This window comes from Micropterus salmoides, unplaced genomic scaffold (assembly GCF_014851395.1).
Source record: "Micropterus salmoides isolate LMB-PRFRI ecotype aquatic unplaced genomic scaffold, ASM1485139v1 Ms_hic_scaffold_1, whole genome shotgun sequence".
NCBI lineage: Eukaryota > Metazoa > Chordata > Actinopteri > Centrarchiformes > Centrarchidae > Micropterus > Micropterus salmoides.
Window position 1 is genome coordinate 33,702,603 of NW_024040040.1, and position 19,977 is coordinate 33,722,579.

Consider the following 19,977-nt stretch of genomic DNA (forward strand, 5'->3'; position numbering starts at 1 on the left):
CAAATTGCCCTGACACAGAGTCCAGTGTGATGGCAACAAAAGCAACTAATGGGATGACAGACTAGTGCAAATATTACCTGGTAGTACTTGATTCTCTTGGCAATTTTCATGGTGACAGACAGCAGCTTGTAGAAGCCGCTGACAAGTGGATTTCTTATGGAGTGGAGGATAAGCTCATGGCTTAAGGGGTACACCCAGGACTGGAAAAACTCCAGATGTTTATTCAGCAACAACTCACTGAAAAATAATGAAAACAGAGTTCTCCTGAGACTGACATCCTTGCTGCTTAAAAGGAACTGTAAATGTGCTATAACACAGACTATTAGGGTGTCTGATGGTTTCACTCAGTCCTGATAGTGTCCTGTAGGTTGTGATATTGATGTCAGAGTGAAAATTAAGGTGAAAAAATCAAGTGTTGACATGCCAGACATGAGATCTGACTCACTATGCCAGCTCCTCGATAGAAGGACAAACAGTGTTACAGATGTGAGGCATCCTTCTGTTCATATTTGGACACCTGCCAGTGTTTGTGTGTTAACGCCATTACCTGCAGAATTCAACCAGGTTGATAAAGGCAGTGAAATCTTTGATCTTATTGGGCAAGAGATGAGCTGTGGGGTCTGAGGAGGGCAGGATGTGGGCTGCATCATCTACAGCCTGACAGACAAAGAGGAAAGTGCCATGAATTAGATACACAGAAAGGCTTCTGAAGACCAACTGAATTATGTTTAAATTGATACTGCCAATTATCAGCAAAGAAAATAATACTAGCAATAAGTGAAGGTGTCTAAGGTACCTCACCTCCTCTCCTGCGGTCACTTTCTGCACAGACAAGTCCAGTTTTTCCACAATTCGGAGAATGGATTTTACCAACTCATCATAAAGAAGACGGCTCAAAGATCCGAGAGCAGCGTTCTGGCTTTCAAAAGCTCCATCCAAAAATCCTGAATCCTGCAGAGGACACAAAGGCAACAAGGACATACAATAAAATGTACTGCACAGTCTTACCTATTGAAAGGTCTTGCAGCACATGAGGAACATTTTCTACACACAAAGTGTTGATTTTTATTTGTTTAACAGCAAATACAATTTCAATTCAATTTATTATTATTATTTATACAGCATCTCCTAATGAAGGAGGGAAGTGGAGGAATGATGGCTAGTAAATATAATTCTTAAATATACAGTATACTATAATTCAGAACTGTACATGCAAGCCTGAAAGTACTTTTGTACAAGTCAAATTATGTACAGTGTGTAGCCTCGAGCATTCAAAGTAGTTTTACAGAAGAACACAGCTGTACCTTCAGCTGGTCACAGTCTAGAAGGCCTTTATACAGAGCAAGGTAGTTCTGACTCGATGGAACTTTCCACTTCCCAGTACGAACTTGTGAAGACTCTGAGGGCCCACTGTCTTTGTCCTGAGAAACGGAGGACAAAAGACATATTTCTTCTGTCAGCACAGTAAAAGACACCTTTTGATTCAAGGGAATTAAATTTGACTGCAAATAAAAAATTCAGCTGAGCAAATATATAAGCCTGTGAATTTAGTTCAACATCTGTAAAACATGTATCTGACCTCAGAAAGCATGATGGGTTTTGAACAAACACGAATCAATCCCTGGTGCACTGAAAGACAAGCAAAAGTGAAGGTTTTAGCAGATGTGGAACAATGGCAACATTTTAAAAGTAAACTTGTTGCTATAAAGAGTATCTGATAAAGGGCAGTGATTAATTTCAAAACTCTGGGTACAATGTATGATCGACGTACCCACAGAGCTAATAAAACTCCACAGAACAGGTCCTTTAGAGGCCATGGCCACCAGCACCTTAAGGATGGACCTGCAACAAGCAGTCTGCATTCTCTCGCTGTACTGAGGGAAGCGGTCAATCTGCACCACCAGGAGACGCTCCAGTAGTGGCGTATACACCTCTGGAATCTGAGCCCATGGACACAAAGCACAAGTCCAAATGAGAGTGGAGTCTTCCTTGCTACTGTAGAATATCACGGTGTCTACAGGCACATGCCGAGTAGAGTGAAAATATATGAAGCCTGTTTGATTATGGGCACTGATGTTATTCAACAGCTGGACAAAGCAGATGACAGGCTGAGTTTGTTACCTTGTCCAGGTGAATCAGGACACTAGCTATGGAGTCCAGGAAGCTGGGCAGCTGGTAGAAGCTGTCGTCCTCGCCATCAGACTCAGTCAGGTACATCTGCTTACAGCGCTGAATCAGCTCAGTGTACATCAGGTCCACGTCTTGTGGGCAAACTTTCTTGCATGGCTACAGAAAAAACAAACAATCAAACAAAAACACTGAAGCTGAAGGATTAAATTTAAGATTATGCAATGGATTAGACAGGAAATCCAGTGTGAAGCAATGAAAATACTATTAGTAACAAGCAACTGATGGAAACATCCATTTAGGATGAGTGCATGTGCATAAACGTCTTGTTAAATAAGTTCTAGCTTTTCACAAACAAGGCAATAAACATACGGCTGCAAAGAATCCATATCCTCGTATGGCAATGGACAGCTCTTTATGTGTCGAGTCCATGGTCTTAATGATGCCGCAGAACTTCTGCATGAAGAACTTCAACTTGGTTTTGTGCTCCTCAATATTCTCGGCAACCAGCATGGCCACCTTAAAGAGATCATTTGAAGCGGTTTTATTTGCTGTCATGGTGCTAAACTGTCAGTCTGGCTACCTACATGTTTTCTGTGCCTTGAAGTGTTTACCTGTTTGAGGAAGGCTTCGAGTGCATAGTAACTAGTCTTCTTCATCTCAGCGTTGATGTGTCCACAGAGCTTAGACATAACCTCAAACAGATCTCTGTAGTGGTCCATAAGGCAGCTGCTGAACTGGGATGCGTGTCTGGCAAATAATCGAAGCCCGGCTGTTTGAGAAACAGAGCCAAAGAGATGTAAGTTTTCGAGGAGTTCTATCTTCATTTTTGCCGTCGAAACGGGGAGGCCTTACCGAATGTGACAGCGTAGCGAGTCATTTCCATCTACAAGAAAATTGGGAAAATTACAGAATTCATGTTAATATCACATTTAATGTAAATGCAATAACAAAACAGTTCAGGCTGCCGTCACACAGTAAGCACAAACATAAGGGTCAATATGATTACATATGCTACATAAAAAAATAAAAAAGAGTACTTAACAACTTCTCATCTACAATAAGCTAATACCACATACAGCTAGATAGCTGAGATAATGATGTTTACCTGGGGACTGACTGCCTTTAGGGCATACAGAAAAATGTCTTTAGACGTCGCTGGGTCTGCAAGTCAGAGACACACACCAATCCACGAATCACGCAGCCATAGAGACAGAAATTAGATTTTGTTTTTGTCTCGATTGCGAAATAAACAGAGGAAGTAAATAATGCGGATACACATAAACAAACACACACCTTCATCCATGGTTTTAGTGAAGTTGACCATTAGAGCAGTGATTCCTCTCAAGCATCCAGCTACAACAAAAAGCTTTGGTTCCTTTGTTGAAGAGGTCATCTGAAGCAAAATCATTAAAAACTAGAACTGAATACACACACACATACATTTAACTGGCTGCATTTGTTATTATGTGTTCAAGAAACCATATCTATTTAAATGTGATTTTGCCCACAGCCCATATGATGGTGATCTTCTCTTATTTTTTTTCAGTCACTCCCACATATTCTGTAAACATACCTGTTCTTTTAGCTCTCCTAGATAGGCTTTGTACAGTTTCTCAGAGTTGTTGACCATCTCGCTGGGATGAACCTCAGCAAGAACACCCAGCAACTCGTAGATTTTGCCGAGAACTATAACAAAAGTAAGATTTTTTTTCACTGCCTCCGTTAAGTCATTGTCTTTACGGTGTTCAACCAAACCTTGGTTTCAGGCATTCAAGGAAGACTCACCAGAATCTGGTAGTTTGCTCTTCTGACAGAGCTCGCTGTAATATCTGTTGAATATTTCACAGATGCGAAGCTCTGCAGCCACACTGGAAGCCTTTGTTGTTTGAAGAACCTGTGGAGAGTATTTAACAAGAACAAGAGCTAACCAGCATACAGACAAATACAAGTCCTTGTTCACAAGTATATCAAAACACTCTCACAAGATGTTTCTCACCTAGCAAATAAGGCTAATGTTAAAGAAAATACACCTGAAGCCTGGAGAAACTAACCTTAATAAGCAGCTCCAGCACTGGAGTCCTACATTTGGCCACTTTTTCCTTTGTATACACAGCCATGCATGTGTCCTGCATAAAAAAAGAAATAGAAAGAGTAAACAACATGAGTAATTTGTGGAATTACATGTATAGCTACATCCAAAAGTATGTTTTATACACTAGTTGCAGAATGAAAACTTTACATGTGGCACTGTAAAGAAATTAGTGACAGGTCTTTCCTCAGGAAAGCAAACAAACATGTCATCTGGTTCTAAACGGGGAACTTACTCTTATGTCAATGGCGTAAGTCTTCTCCCAACCTTTGACTCTTGGAGAGACCTTGTCCAAGAACTTCTCCAAAAAACACAAGATCTCAACTCGGGTGTCCCGGAGCTGGAAAAGAGATGTTTCTTTTAATATAAAAAAGTTCACTTTCACTAGACTATTGTTGTCTCTGGATGTTCCTTGATATCTACCTCGTCGGACGGCAGGGACTTTCTGAGGAAGCTGAGCAGTCCATAGTCTTTTGAGAACAATAAGGATGTCTGTAAAGCTTCAAGTTGAAGATGGAATCAGAAAGAAATGTTAATATTTGTTTTTTGTACGCTTTTCACACACATGCGCCACAACACCAACAATAAAAAGCTGCAAAATGAGAATACTATTAACTTTTAACTACATCTGCAAAAATATAAAGCCTGTATTACTGCCCCTTTGCTTCTGCCTCACAGGACTAAACACTGTTACTAATGTACTACTACTTAACAGAAACGTGACTGATCAGAGTTATATGGACTTAAAACTATTATCTAGATTTTGGTAGGGCGACATGACCAAAATTGTTATCACGATAAAAAGTTTCATATCTTTCAATATCGATAATTATCACGATAAGTATCAAATCGCTCAAAGTTTAAAGGTTGATTTTTGCTCCTGAGTGATGGTCAATGGTTAATTGAGGTTTAAACTCTTCTTTATGGTCAACCCTTGATGCCAAACAAATCTACTTCACAGGGTAGAGGTAGAACATTCAAAATAAATATGATAAAATCTCTGTTAACAAATATGTTTTTTTTTAGTCCTTTTTCCTTAACAAAATAAACATCTTAATAAAACATTTCCTAATTGTTTGATTCAAGTGAATAAAATTAAACATTTATTGAACATTTGTTATATTGTTATTGGAAACAAAATATTGCCATAATTATTTTTATTGTTTTATTGTCCAGCCTCGGATAAAAGTTAGTTGGAGGGCAGAAGAGGGATTTGAAAGGGTTGGATTTTGAGCACATACATCAGATGAAGTGATTCAGTTTGAACTGAGGGGAGATGCCAGGATGCTGAGAGTGGAGCCCAGAAAGAGAGATGACCAGGCCATAAGTCGTGCTTGTATTGTGATAATATGACCATACGCGTTGCATTATGATATTAATTAAAGTGTCCACCTGAGAAAAAAGGTGCCATGATCATACAGACATCTGAACCTTCTGTTGCAAATCCACATAAAAGTGTCTTCATCTTTAGTGTTGGGTTGTTGTACTACTTGAATAGAGCAGACTACCACTGAAGTTTCAGTAGTAAGATCTTGCAAGTTTTGCTTATTGTCAAAGAATCACGTGGTTTTTGCATTGTGTTCTGGCTGAGCGTTGCCGCCCACCACGTTGAGTTTTGGCGGAAGACCCTGGTGTGGAGAAGGCAGACTAAATAAACCTTACTTATATTATCATTATAAATAATTTCTGCATGACGAATTGATAAGTACCTTCTAAAAATCCACACAGCACTTTATCATACCAGGTGTTTAACGCCCGTCAACATCTGAAGCATTATTAACATCATATTAGCCAGATCGTCAATGGAGTTTGGCGCGGATTCAATGTGTGCATTTGAAGAGTATTTTTATGGACTTTCTTTTCTTACCAAGTTCATTCTCGGTTGGTGCTAGCATGCACTCCTGTACCAAGTCACCGACAATATCGTGACATTTCAAAGCTGCAGCTCGGGTGTCTTCGTCAGAAAGTGATTCGTGAAGTTTCAGAAGAAGCCCTTGAATGCCTCCAGCAGTGGTGCAGTGAGAAGACATGGCTGCAGCGCTGACCTAAGCTAACATTAGCATCACCACATTACTTTCTCACAATCAGAGAGAAACTACGTCGTCCTCACAACTAAATTAGCTAAACAAACACACTGTCAGGCTAGTCGGCTCATCAACCCCAAACCATGACGCACGGCCGGAACAATCACGATGGGACACACGGCCGCATAGGCTTCAAAATAAAAGCCCAGAGGATGGACATCCGATTTCATAAACTACTATCTAGTGGCCCTTAACCGCCGCTATCGCACTGTGACAGTGTTTGGTGATTGGCTGCAATCTTCCTTCTCTTCAGGACCTGTACGCCTCCAGGACTCTGAGGCGTGCAGGAAAGATTGCAGCTGACTCCTCCCACCCTGGACACAAACTGTTTCAGACTCTTCCCTCTGGCAGGAGGCTGCGGTCCATCAAGACCAAACCTCTCGCCACAGTTTCTTTTCGATGGCAGAGGGCTTCCTCAACAAGGCCCGGGTCCCCACGGTCAGTGACTCTCATGCCCCTCTCCTCAAACTCGCACACACTCATACACTCTCCTGACCCCACACTTTACAACAACGCTGAACTGTGCTTTATGCTCATGTTGCCAACTTTTGCACATACTTATCAGCATTGTATTATAGTATTTTTGTATCTTTTTCTATTTTTTGTATTCTTGTAAAAAAAAATTCTGATCTCCTTACTTTTTATATTACTATTTATGTTATGTGTACTGTAAGCACCAATTCATACCAAGGCAAATTCCTCGTATGTGAAAATGTACCTGGCAATAAACCCGATTCTGATTGTAGTGCTATGCACAGGACTGTTAACGCCACAGCTGATGTCTACTTATATTAATAATAGTATAATCAGTCTAGAAGTATTAATATCTATATTATTCCCACGGAAAATATATATAGTTGTAGTCTCTAATTGTGACCACTGACTAGAGAACAATTAACGTCATCATTTTATGATAACTTGTTAGTTCTTTTCTGACTGCTTTAGTTTGGTAACTGTATTTTGAAAGTATTTACCAGAAGTAATATTGTGCCATCTTCATTGATGCTGACTTGACGAATTTTAAAGTGTTGCAGTTCCTCTTTTGACCGCCGGAGGGCACTGAACACTCATTTTTACACTCATGACAGGTAGAGAGAGTCGAGTGCTTGGTTTTTCCGTTTCTGGCAGTAATACGCGAACGAAAAAAAAAAAAGGTGGGTTTCCTGTTTGTTCGTTTTGTGGTTAAACGAAAAAACTATCACTCCAGAGTAAACACACAAACAGTGCTGCCAAGAAGAACTGCAAAATGACATAATATTGGAAACAAAGATTATTCTTATATTTGTTTTTATTTTTGGTCTTTCTTTAGAATACAAAACAAGAACCAAAATCACAAAAATAACATTTACAAAACAGATTATTTAACCAAGGTGACCGAGGCAACATAGAAAAGCATGTCTGAAAGTGATATTGGTGGTCTAGCCTGGAAACTTGAGGTAAAACAGCGAGCAATGTAAAAGGTCAGATATCTTTACAAACGGCTTTGAATTAGTGCCTTGCTTCAGTAGTGCTATTCACAAATAGAGTTTAACAATATCATGTTTTCCTAACATGTCCACAATTAGCAGTGACTTAGTGATGTAGTGCTTCAGACCTACCTAAGAACAAATTGATTATTGTGAGATGTAGGTCGAAATTTCTAGGCATGTCACACTATATGGCACCATTTTAAATGGTTTCTATGTTTATCCTCTTTGATACACACACACACACACACACACACACACACAACACTGTTCCTACTCATTCACCCTCTTAACTCTCAAATGGGTGCAAATGATTTCCTAAACAGTCTTTACTTGTTCCCCACCAAGAATACTTCTGGCTAAAATGAGTGAATAGCTTTACCATTGATGTCACCTAAAAATGTTTCCAGCAGGAAACAAAAGCTGTTTCGCAAGTTGTAATTCCTAAAAAGTTTGACGGGGCAGGAAAAAACAAAAACTAAAAACACTTGAATGATTAAAAAGCTGGAATGGCCATCAGTCTGAGGCACAAACTCAAAAGTTCCATCTTTTTCTTAAAATACAAAAATGGTAAGACGAAATGCAAACACTGCATCAAGAGAGAATTAATAATAACCTAGCATCACTTACCAAAACACAAAGCAGTGAAATTAGTACAGTTTGGTCTGCACATGTTTGTGCAGCTATGTTTTTGCATGAACAAACGTTTCTTGTCTTTTCTTCTTTCACATGTAAGACATGGTCACTGGTGATTCAGCATAGCAGATTATTACTTCTTTTTTTTTCTTTTTTTTTTTTAAAGTTCCTTTGGATGTGTGCCTTTTGTTGATTTTGCATCTGTCACAGCAGGTAGATTGAGCTAGCATTACTTCATATATCTATATATACACATGCATTCAACATCATATGTATTTCCCATAGAGAAAAGAAACAAAAAAAAAAAAAAACTATTTTAAACTCCCTTTTCCACCACTTTAAGTTTAAGCTATAAAAACCTGCACGACAGTCCATGAAAAAAAAGTTTGCATGGAGGCTTTGCTGTTTGATGTGAGATATGCAGCAGGTTGTAGAGGTGCTGGCGCCGGGGGTGCGACGTGGAATTCTTATTCCGTTGAGAGGGGTCATGGGTATTCTTCAGCCGCTCCTATTCAAATGGGCCTTTTTCTATGTAGTTGGGTTTAAGATTCACATTATGCTGGAAGAAGAGTAACTGGTTGCAGACACTGACAGGGCAGGCCTTCACCAATAGCAAAAAACACTGGAGAAGAGTGTGAATGCATATCTACCATCTTCTGACCTGCAGAGAGAACAACGTGTAGAAATAGAAACTTTATATCTGTGTGTGAAGGTTTTAGAAAGTAGAAATAAAAAAAACATTATTGACAACCCATATCAGACTGAGATGCAGCCTGCAAATACTACATCATCATACTCACGCTTCCCACTCTTCACCACTGTGAGGGCACATAGCTGTAGCTGGGTGTGCCAGGGGGCCGATACGTGGGCATCGTGACTTGGTGGGGGGCAACAGACGCTGGTGATGGAGATGTCAGCAAGGTTCCTGAGAAGCAAAGTGACCGCAGAATGAACACCAAGTGCACGAGTATGACACAATGTACGTGATAATACACACTTTCACAACAAAGAACAGGGGCCCAGATTTACTGCGGTTGCATTGTAAAAGTAAACTAATTCTAATGGCTCCTCTAAGAAATAAAAAAATAAAATAAATCTTTAAACCCTTGTGGACAGCACAACACACTGAGGTATTACCTTTTTTTTGAACATCTCTACCATCTAAAGAAAGACAACCAATTAGAAACCGATGCTTACCAGCTGACATGGCCATAGTGGTGCCGGCTACCATCCCCATGGTGACGCCGTTGTGGCGGGGAGGATGGATGGGCGGGGCATACATGGCCGCAGGCATCCCATTTGGCTGGACCACTGTCGTGTGATGGATGACATGTGGCGGTGCAGCGTACAGTGGCTGTGTGTAGTAAGTGCCTTGTTGTTGTGAAGGTATTAGGGCCTGCACCACAGAAGAACAAAGAAACGGCTCAAAACGTTAAACTAAACACGACTGTGTTCAGGTGAAATGACACTTAACAGATCCGACCCGGTATGAAACAGCTATATCAATAAAGAGCTGTCCTCAGGCCAATTTCAGATAATATTTCAATCCCAGAACCAAGAGCTGAACGCTGTCATCCTTCAACACCACAAATGCACTGACCTGCGCATACGGGTTCTGCTGGGGGTAGGTGCTCCTGACTGGGTACACAGCAGCAGCATAGGGGTTGGGTGAGGAGGAGTATGGCGGGACAGTCCCTGTGTTGGGAGAGCAGGACATTTTGAAAGGAGTGCCTGGAGCATAGCCTGGGTGGGAGGAAGACACTTTAAGTTAGCGCTGCTGATTACTAAGTGTGCAGTCACTTTCAGGCCGTGGCTGTGGATGAAGAAGTACTGCATATTGGTTGTTACTAACTGCGGCTTCATAAGGAAAGGCCTGAAGACACTTTGACCTACATACAACTTGAAAAGGTGTTGAAATCTTTGCTCCAGCACAGAGTGGTGAAATCCAATTAGAGTCAATGACAAAACAGACTTTTCAGTGGCCTCATTTAGAAAAAGACTCTTTTTACTTTTTGAGAGCCATTTTGATGTACTTTCCTACGATATGCTTCCTACAATATTTCTGTAAGGGAAAAAAAAGGTTGAACATTCCCATTTTGAAGAAGATTAATAGCAACTAGAGCTGCAATGATTCATCAATTAGTTGTCAGCCTTTAAATTAATTGGCAACAATTTTGATAATAAATTTATTTACTGGATAAAACACAACACACACTAACACACTAACTAATCGATTAATTGAGAAAATAATAAATAGATTGATCGACAATGAAAACAATCGTTAGTTGCAGACCTAACAGCAAGTGAAGCATCTGGGATGTATGATCTTACAATAAATCTATTGCTGTGTATTTTTCTGATGACCCCAGACTAAAGTGGGGTCCGGCAGCACTTCATTCTTACCGCTGGGGAAGGCTGGGTTTGCTCCTGCATAGACATTGGGAGTGTATGTTGGAGCAGCTGTCGCATAGCCAACAGGGAATCCAGCTACCGTGACCAAAAAGAAAGAACATAAATTAAATCCTTTTTACTCTTGACTTCAGAATATTTTGTTGTAATTAAAATATGTGTGTCAAAACCATTACACATCAACACACCATAATTACCTGGGTAGCCCATACCCTTAGTATTGGTAAAGGGGACCCCTGTTGACGCAGGGTTGTACACTGGATTCATTTTGGTGGCTTACTCGTAGATGCTGCAAAGAAAGAAGGTTAGACCATGTGAATATCAAAACATGCAAAGATGATCTGGGTAAATTCAGTACGGATTCATTAACGGACAGCCGTCCCTTCAACCATCCTGGCCCAAAAGCATCCTATCATACAGTATATTCTGCGGCTGAAATAGAGCAGAGACGTCCCCCTGATGCTGCTGATGGATAATAGTGCCAAATGACTCGCCCATATGAGGATCCTGACTGAGAGAAGATAATAATAGCTAATAGCTTTAAACAATACCATTACACTTCACACATCAGAAGTCTATAGGTTCAAACTGACTAAAGTTTTAGACGTCTATTTTACATTAATAAAATCTTGCTCATTTCGTATTTTATGAAATGCTGTCAAAACACATTCAGACTATCAGCAGATAATGAAAAACTACTTTAAACTACATTTAGGCCTATTTGTTTCAGCTGCACCACCATCATGATCACTCAGAAATATTCGCATCATATCCAGTTGATAACTACGATAGGAATGTTCAATCAGTGCGACTACAATATGAAAGGTTACTTTTCATTCATCGGTTTTATACAGATTAGTTTAAACAGCATACTGCAGCACTGTAGCGCACAGTAAGTGTTTTTGTGCAACTGTTGCCAACCTGAAAGCTGCCTTAATGTCCACTGGGCCACTGTGTTATAAAGGACAGTGTAGTTTGTAGATTTTATTCTGTGCTGAGGATAAATTTACTATGTCCAAAGATAACTCTCTGTCCATACCTCGATTACAGATTAATCATAAAATTGGTCATGTTGGGGTAAAAAAAAAAAAAACTAACAGCCTATTTAACTGTAGATACGTAACTGTGTTCCAATATGTGCTTTGATATCGACAGTCTGAATGAGGAAATGTCACAGCGCGCCTCAGGAGGGGAGGAGTCAGAGAGGATCTCAGCGTTACTTGACGTAAACCTCCTCCAGAGCAGGTTAGGTTCACAGCGTAAGTTGCCCGGGTTACTGACCTAGAGTTTATCTGATCTCGGTCTCTGAAACCGAAAACCCAGAGTTTCCCTCATCTTGGGCACAACTTACCCAGAGTTTTTATTAAAACCGCTTTCTGAAACAGGGCCCCGGTGACACCCTTTGTTTTTAACAGGTAGCCTAACAGAAGTCTCGCTCCAGGACAATTCTCGCTCAGATATCTCATGAGAGGCGAGGTGTTGCTAGAAGGTGGCAGTGGAAACGTGAGTCAGAGGGGGAGAGAGGAGTTTGTTGTGATGGAGTAACGTTAGAACATAAAGTCTTGCCAACAGTTTTTTTTACGTACACATCAAACTCCTCTCCCTTGTTTCCACCCGCTTTTCCTGCAACAACTCGCCTCTCACGAGATTTCAGAGCGAGACTTCAGTTTCTTGTCAAAAAAAAAAAAGGGTAGGAGCTTTTTATATACAGTCTATGGGTAGGAGTCACCTGCTGGTGTAGGGATTGTTTATGATGTTGCCTCTCATCTCTTACTGCGAACACACCTGCTTGCCCCGCCTCTTTCTGTCTCTCTCTCCCTGTATGTGTCTGCTTAGCTGACTTTCTCCTTCAGCAGTTTGTTTTATAAAGTCGCTGAAAAGACAAAGAACTCGTCTTTTGCATTTTTCCACCTGCAATTCTGTTTTCTGCAGCAGATGCGTTGCATGTGGAGGGGGCTTGTTAATGACGTCGCCTATTGAAACGGTTGAAACCAACACGGTACCAAATAACATCTGCACAGTTGTGTTCACTGTTGCTTTACCTGGTCCCCACTTCAAAAATATCCACCAGCTGTGTTTCTATGCAAAATGCTAAAATGGCCTGCCAAATGTACCTGGGTGGCCCGCACAAGTAAAGTCCATATGTGGGAAACACTGGGTGTAATTGCCCCAAAGGAATACAGTTGCAGCCCTGAAGCCATCTGCTGCATGTATTCCTATACTTTCTGTCATTTTGACCCCAAAATATGTTTTTAAAAAAAATAGGTCCTGGGTTTAAAAATACCAAAATTAGCTTTTAACAGTGCAAATTGATGTGTGTGCCTTTTTCGCACATGTAAGTTAATTGCTCTTTCAGCTAAAATGATTCATTAATGTAGCGCCGTCTAGTGGACTAATATGTATTACATCATTTATCACCCAAAACACCACAAAAATCTATTATGGTCAAAAGAAGCACATAATGCATCATAGCAGCACTTACAGCAAGTCTTGACACTTCAGTAGAATGGTTAAAGCGGATATGATAAAATTATCTGGTGAGAACAACAGTGAGGACTGCCAGTGGCTTATATGACTTGACCTTGCAAGGTCATAGCCACAACAGATATTCTTGTTTGTTTCTTTTTATCTTTGTGTGTAAGTGCCGTCAACACATAACTGGAGTCCCAACATTTTGTGGGAGCTGGTCTCATGTTTTGCATAATTTAACATGGTGCAGTGCTAGAGTTTTTAATGTGGACCTGAGTTTAAATTCCTTTCTTCCATGCCTTAACTACGCTTGAACACTTCCACCCCATAAACATCTTACTGAATTTGTGTTCTTCAACTTAACTTCCACTGTAATGTATCATTCTGTTCTATTCAATGTATAGAGCAGCTGCAATCTATCTCGTATGACGCATGCATTTTTCAAACATTTTGTAAAAACACACTCTTATACATTTATTCATTCATATATCATATTTAATTTTTAATTACAATACCAGAGGAAGCCTCGACTGCCCCACATTAGTTGACAAAAAACACTGGGGTATACAGCTGTATCCAGCTGTGACTCTGTTCTGCCCTCCAGCGGTGGTCCACGCACCATTACATCACTTCACAAGTGTGCCCAGGCAAGGAGCATTTGGACAGTGAATGAAACGCACTCCTTCAATGCATCATTTTATATTAAGGCTACAATGATGAGACCATGATTTCCTAGTGAGTAGAATATTAGCATTAGCACTTATGGAGAGAGAATTACAAACCCAAATCTATTTTATGTTCCCACTTTTTGTGGAAACCACAGGGCAGAACACAGCCTGACATCTTTAAAAAATCTCAATCATCTAATTTTAAAATTTAAAAGACATCCAGCATAGAGATAAATCCACTCCATTAAAGATTTTAGTACCGATGCTTCTCATTTTCTCCTTCCACCAACACACACAGTGGACGACAGGAGCAATGAAGAAGAGTGTAAAGCAATTCAATTATTATTTTTTTCTTTATAAAAATGCTGCTTGGTGGTTCGCCTGTAAGCGTGTTTCCAGTAGGTCTGGATAATTACAGGGTTTTCCTATATTTCCTTACAGGTGACGTTATATGTGTTGCCTGAAAAAAAAAAAAAGATGGCAACCTTTTAAGTGGAAGAATTTTTGAAAGGTGAACGTGAACGCAGCGGGGCTTTGTTATCATTAGCTAGCTTTACTCATTTAAGCCTCCGTAGTTGCACAACCTGCAGTTGGCCAAGCGTGTTTGTCGTTGTAGGTTCGTTTCGATGTCAAGACCGGCCCGGCTAATTATCTGTCTGACCGTGCAAACCCACTGGACTGTCCCCGGACAGCAGCCAGATGGGGGGCAGCTTGTCAACAGGCCGCACAGCACAGGAGGCAGGCAGCCAGACAGCTGTGGTCTGCAGTGACGCATGTCCCAACGCTACAAATAACACACAAATCTCCTTACCTAGAAAATAACCGACAGGAACTTACTGTTAACTGTTCTGACCGTCTGTTTGTCCCTTCCTTCGGTCTTCTGGTGTTAAATAAAATTTAGCTAGCTGGTGTTTTGCTCCCAGATGCTTTGCTGAACTCTTTTGAGCACTCCGCGTCACTTCCGTGAAGTGTCACGTGGTCTGCACAATAAAATAAAATAAAATAAAATGTTAAATAGGCTATTACATTTGGTTTTATCAGGTAACCAAATTTCTTCTCGTAATGAGTAGGCCTATCTTTTGTCTTTATCCCATCCTTTTTTTTCTTTTCTCAATACAAACGACCTCTAAAACGACTATGAATCGAAACTAAAACGACAGATTACATAAAATAATTTATTAGTAAATAATGTCATTTTTACTTAATATACTTCCGTTGTGCCGTGCACAGTCGTTAGCTCCACTTTGACATTGTAGTGTCCGATGTCCACTCTGCAACATTGTAGAAATTCTCTGTGAGCTCATTATTATGTCTGCTCTGTGGTCCTTGCAGGCAATAAAAATTATATGCATTTGCCAAGAGCTTCCCTTTATCTGACAACTTATCAACACTGGATCTGGCATAACTTGATTAACACCCAATAAAAAAGAATACTTCTACAAATTAATGTCCGTGTTTCTTTGACAGCAATATAATTAGTGTATTTGCTCTTCAAGGACCTGACGCTTCGTTTCCATTCAGCCATTGAACAGTGAAGAGTGGAGTCCATACTGTTGTGGTTTAAGTGCGACCTATATGTGATTTTATAGGTACAATGTCGCGATTTAACTTATATTAGGAATCACTCTACGGTGTAAAGTGAAACTATTGAGTCGGCTGGTGTCGTCTGTAAAGAGCAGCCCGGATATAATGTCTGGAGCGGCCGGTGGAGGAGGGGGTTCCTCCAGTCTCGGCGCAGCAGCGGCAGCCAGTTGCAGCTCCGCCGGCTCTCCCTACTCTGCTGCAGCCGGAGGAGGCGCAGGGGTGGCCGGGAGGCTGCCAGCCCGGGTCTTGGAGCATGTTTTCTCCTATTTAGAGCTCTCTGACTTGATGCGTTGCGCGCTGGTCTGCTGGCACTGGAACAATATACTAGCGGATGAAAACAGCGAGGTGTGGCGTAGCCTCTGCAACCGGTCTCTGAGCGATGAAGCCCTGCGATCTGACATCCTGTGCAACCTGCCTACCTACAAGGGGAAAGTAGGTTTAACGATATACAGCTGTTCTCTCCGGTTGAGAGAGCCATAATGTCCAGTCCATTCAATTATCTGCCTGTTTAGGACTATCCTTTGCTCTGCAAACACCGTCACGGATAGTGACTCATTGTCTGGTAAACTGCATATTGTCTCCAGGATGAATCTAGGCTATATGCTACACTAGTGTCTGTCAGAAGACCCTAGTGATTCATACCCTTTTTACTGAAACCCCGAATTAAATTGGTATAGGCTTACTCTTAAATGGGGTTTGGTTGTTTGAGTCAGGAAAGTATTTAAGAATACGATTTACTAGGCTAAACTATGTGTTGTGTTGTTAACATTAGCTCAAGTCCATGGAACCCTGTTTTATTATTTTATTTAGTATTGAGGTGACTGTTGTTTATTATTGCATAACTGTGTGCACCATATGCAAGGAAATAATAGGCCCACTGAAAGTGAAACCTATTTTTAGAGCAGCCTCTTCCAGCCGAATCTTTCATGGCAAGATATTGATTCATGTACCCCATAATAGCAGCTGTAATCATTTACTTATCAAACTAATTGTGAAAGACTTTACTGAAGCTTTGAGCTACAAAGCCCTGATTGGTGGAAAAGCCCATGACCATGTTTCACAATGTTCATGCAAGTATCTATATATACTGTATATATCAAGAGGGCTTTCCTTTTAACCACTAAAAGTTATGAATGGTTTAATATTTTAATAGAATGATGACAGCAAGATCTTTCATACCTAAACGGACATATCTGCATGGGTGAAGGTTTGCCACCTTCCACTAAATCTCTCTAAGACTGAACTCTTGGTCATTCCAGCCATGCAGTCTATCCACCATAACATCAAACTACAAATTGACTCCTCAACCATCACTCCAACCAGGGTGGTGAGAAACTTGGGTGTCATGACTGATGACCAGCTGTCCTTTTCAGACCATGTTGCTGCTGTCTCTCGGTCATGCTGCTTTGCTCTATTCAACATAAGGAAAATCAGGCCCTACCTCACTCAGTACGCCACCCAGCTTCTGGTACAGGCCATGGTTATCTCTCATCTCGACTATTGCAATGCCCTCCTAGCGGGTCTTCCAGCTTGTGCGGTGAAACCCTTACAAATGGTTCAGAACGCAGCAGCGCGTCTGGTTTTTGATCAGCCCAAAAGGTCTCATGTCACTCCACTACTCAGTGACTTCCACTGGCTCCCCGTGGCCTCCAGAATCAGATTCAACTCACTAATGCTTGCACACAGAGTGACTACTGGGTCTGCACCCATCTACCTAAACTCCATAATACAAACGTACGTTCCTTCTCGGCCACTACACTCCTCCAACGAACGCCGCCTGGCTCTGCCATCCCTTCACACAAAGCAATCTCAGTCCCAGCTGTTCTCATCTGTGACACCACGATGGTGGAATGAGCACATGCCATCAGAGCAGGGGCGTCCCTCTCTAACTTCAAGAAGCTCTTGAAAACTCATCTCTTCCGAGAACACTTATAACACCTAACTCCTAACCTCTGACATGCACTTCCTGTGCTCTTCTTCTTCTATCCCCTTACAATTATCTTATTATTGATTGCACTTTTTTTGTTAACTCTTACTTCCTTCCCCAGGTATTTACTCCATTGAAGTGATATAAACTATGATCTCTTACTAGTATTTATTGCTGCTCTTACTAGTATGTATTGTTAGTTGTACATCTGTATTTGATGCTCTGCTGATGCTTGTATATTGTTCCTCAAATGTAAGTAACTTTGGATAAAAGCATCTGCCAAATGAGTAAATGTAAACGTAAACATCTCTTCCTATAGCAGTTGTCCCTGTCCTGTCGTCCTCTACAGCTCAAGGCTTTCCAGCATGCTCTGAGCTCCCACGACTGCTCCCGCAATGTTTACGTGAAAAAGAATGGCTTCACCCTGCACCGCAACCCTATCGCGCAAAGCACGGATGGTGCACGTGGCAAGATTGGCTTTTCGGAAGGGAGGCACGCCTGGGAGATCTGGTGGGAAGGCCCCCTTGGCACAGTGGCAGTAATAGGCCTGGCCACGAAGCGGGCGTCCATGCAGTGCCAGGGCTACGTAGCCCTGCTGGGCAGTGACGACCAGAGCTGGGGCTGGAACCTGGTCGACAACAACCTGCTTCACAATGGGGAGGTCAATGGAAATTTTCCACAGTGCAACAATGCACCAAAATATCAGGTAGGAGATGGAGCCACAGCTGTATGTTTTTGTACCCTCATCTGTTTTTAAGTGATCCAAAGATAATGTTGAAATGTGTAAAATGCGTCGCCTAATCAGTGACTACAACACTTTTGGACATAAATTTGCTTGTGTCTTTTAAAAATGTATTTATTATTTGGCATTTTTGTAATCTAGCAATGCGTAATTATGTTTTTCCACAGATCGGGGAGAGAATACGAGTGATTCTAGACATGGATGACAAGACGTTAGCCTTCGAGAGGGGTTTTGAATTTCTTGGAGTAGCCTTTCGTGGACTGCCAAAAGCCTGTCTGTTCCCTGCTGTCTCTGCAGTATACGGCAACACCGAAGTCACTATGGTGTACCTGGGAAAACCTCTGGATGGCTAGAGGAAACTGTGCCACCGTTAAAACTAACAGGCCACCGGCAGGTTCAGGACTTTTTCTGTTAGCAGACTGGCGACAATGTTTGTTGCACCATTTCCAAAAGCTTTGGAGGCCAAATGGTTGTGTTTCTTCCAAGCAGAATAACTCAACGCAAATAAGTCAACATAAGGAGTCAGATTTTGGACTGGATAAACTACAGGGAAAAGGATTATGTGGGAACAGTCATAAACATGTTTCTGTATCAACGTGGAAGTGTCCACTTTTACAGTTTAGCTGCTGGACTGTTTTATTTACAGGACAGGGGAACATTATTTAATTTCATGTGTTTCAGGCTAACAGTGCTGAACATTTACCTGAGATTTTGTGTCTGCTTGAATGAGGCCAAAATATTCTAAACAGTGGCAAATACTTTAAGACAGCACTATAACAAGTGAAACAGTAGTTGGTACCAATTGCTATCTGTTGTATGAGTTAATGGAAACAGCTCATCATGAATTTACAGAGTTTAATTATAACTGATGAGTGGATTATAATGGTTATATGCCAAACCAATGTGACCCGATGTTATATTTTGCCATAAGCAAACAGAGGACATGCGGACCAACTGTCATGCATGTGCATGGATACTGGCGTATGGACTGTAACATCTGCCATTTTAAAATACCTATCCAGTAATGATGAAAACTATACCTGTATCATGTTAATGTGTGTACTTTTTAATGTGCTACTGTAGTATAATACACTATTTATTTCTTGGTTTTATCTATGGTTCTATAGATACTGTATGGTTATAAGGCCTAAAAATAAAGTCTACATGGTGCCACACTTAGAATAAAGATTGTTTGTGTTTATGTGTGCCCAGCACAGATGGCTTTTATACCCATGGTTGTCAGTTTGTCTGTTCATACACAGCTGTCCAATTAGAAAACGTGTCTCCAGCCTATGTTATATTAATAAAATTTTTTTGAGGATATAAACACACTGCAGAATGATTTGTACATCTAAATAAAGCTCTGGATCATATAGATCCTTGAACCCAAGTGTAGATGCTACATATTGTTGCTGTCCAGTGAACTTATTTTGAATTTATCTCTTAAATGGAAGTTTTAACTGTTCCTTAAGCTGAAAACAGGTGTTCTTTGAAAAGTTAAAGTTTTGGAGATACAGTAAATGGTTTTCACAGGACAATGATGTGATTTGCCTGGATGGTAACTGCAGTAGCCATTTTAGGTTATTGTTCTGTGTATGAAGTAAATAATGCAAAAGACTCATTAGACTATCTAATATCTAATATAATAAGATTAACATATGATAAAAATACATACTTGCTTTGCTCTACCAATGATTTATAAAGGTAGTAGGCTACAACAGTGACTCAATCCACAGTATAGTCAGATAAATTCAACTTTTACTGTTCTGGGAC

The 19,977-nt window shown here is 40.8% G+C and overlaps 3 protein-coding genes across 6 annotated transcripts in view; 1 reads left to right on the top strand and 2 right to left on the bottom strand.

The window, feature by feature from the left end:
• The window catches only part of prkdc (protein kinase, DNA-activated, catalytic subunit), a 46,682-nt gene extending 40,276 nt beyond the window's left edge, over positions 1–6,406 (bottom strand). Inside the window, exons 1-18 of the mRNA XM_038724650.1 lie at positions 6,087–6,406; positions 4,643–4,719; positions 4,455–4,559; positions 4,182–4,256; positions 3,916–4,024; positions 3,704–3,816; positions 3,424–3,523; positions 3,236–3,291; positions 2,983–3,013; positions 2,742–2,899; positions 2,500–2,646; positions 2,122–2,286; positions 1,772–1,940; positions 1,580–1,629; positions 1,305–1,421; positions 802–951; positions 548–657; positions 78–237 (exon numbers count right to left, since the gene is read on the bottom strand). Coding sequence (XP_038580578.1) covers positions 78–237; positions 548–657; positions 802–951; positions 1,305–1,421; positions 1,580–1,629; positions 1,772–1,940; positions 2,122–2,286; positions 2,500–2,646; positions 2,742–2,899; positions 2,983–3,013; positions 3,236–3,291; positions 3,424–3,523; positions 3,704–3,816; positions 3,916–4,024; positions 4,182–4,256; positions 4,455–4,559; positions 4,643–4,719; positions 6,087–6,249 — 2,055 coding nt within the window. The 5' untranslated portion in view covers positions 6,250–6,406. The remainder of the gene's footprint in view (positions 1–77; positions 238–547; positions 658–801; positions 952–1,304; positions 1,422–1,579; positions 1,630–1,771; positions 1,941–2,121; positions 2,287–2,499; positions 2,647–2,741; positions 2,900–2,982; positions 3,014–3,235; positions 3,292–3,423; positions 3,524–3,703; positions 3,817–3,915; positions 4,025–4,181; positions 4,257–4,454; positions 4,560–4,642; positions 4,720–6,086) is intronic.
• A 1,167-nt stretch (positions 6,407–7,573) lies between these two features.
• Positions 7,574–14,926, bottom strand: fam168b (family with sequence similarity 168 member B). 4 transcript variants are annotated; one of them, XM_038724663.1, is made up of 7 exons: positions 14,789–14,926; positions 11,003–11,103; positions 10,809–10,892; positions 10,006–10,148; positions 9,603–9,801; positions 9,206–9,330; positions 7,574–9,066 (listed from the first exon to the last, which is right to left on the bottom strand). In XM_038724663.1, exons 2-6 carry the CDS (start codon positions 11,079–11,081, stop codon positions 9,218–9,220), a joined length of 618 nt encoding a protein of 205 aa, XP_038580591.1. In that variant the 5' UTR covers positions 11,082–11,103; positions 14,789–14,926; the 3' UTR covers positions 7,574–9,066; positions 9,206–9,217. The 4 variants fall into 4 exon arrangements, with proteins under 4 accessions (XP_038580591.1, XP_038580617.1, XP_038580601.1 ...); XM_038724689.1 differs by lacking the exon at positions 7,574–9,066 and having other exon boundaries at positions 10,006–10,100; positions 11,012–11,103; XM_038724673.1 differs by lacking the exon at positions 7,574–9,066 and having other exon boundaries at positions 11,012–11,103.
• A 536-nt stretch (positions 14,927–15,462) lies between these two features.
• fbxo45 (F-box protein 45) lies at positions 15,463–19,531 on the top strand. The gene is made up of 3 exons (XM_038724698.1): positions 15,463–15,967; positions 17,812–18,168; positions 18,372–19,531. Exons 1-3 carry the CDS (start codon positions 15,641–15,643, stop codon positions 18,555–18,557), a joined length of 870 nt encoding a protein of 289 aa, XP_038580626.1. The 5' UTR covers positions 15,463–15,640; the 3' UTR covers positions 18,558–19,531.
• Positions 19,532–19,977: the final 446 nt, after the last annotated feature.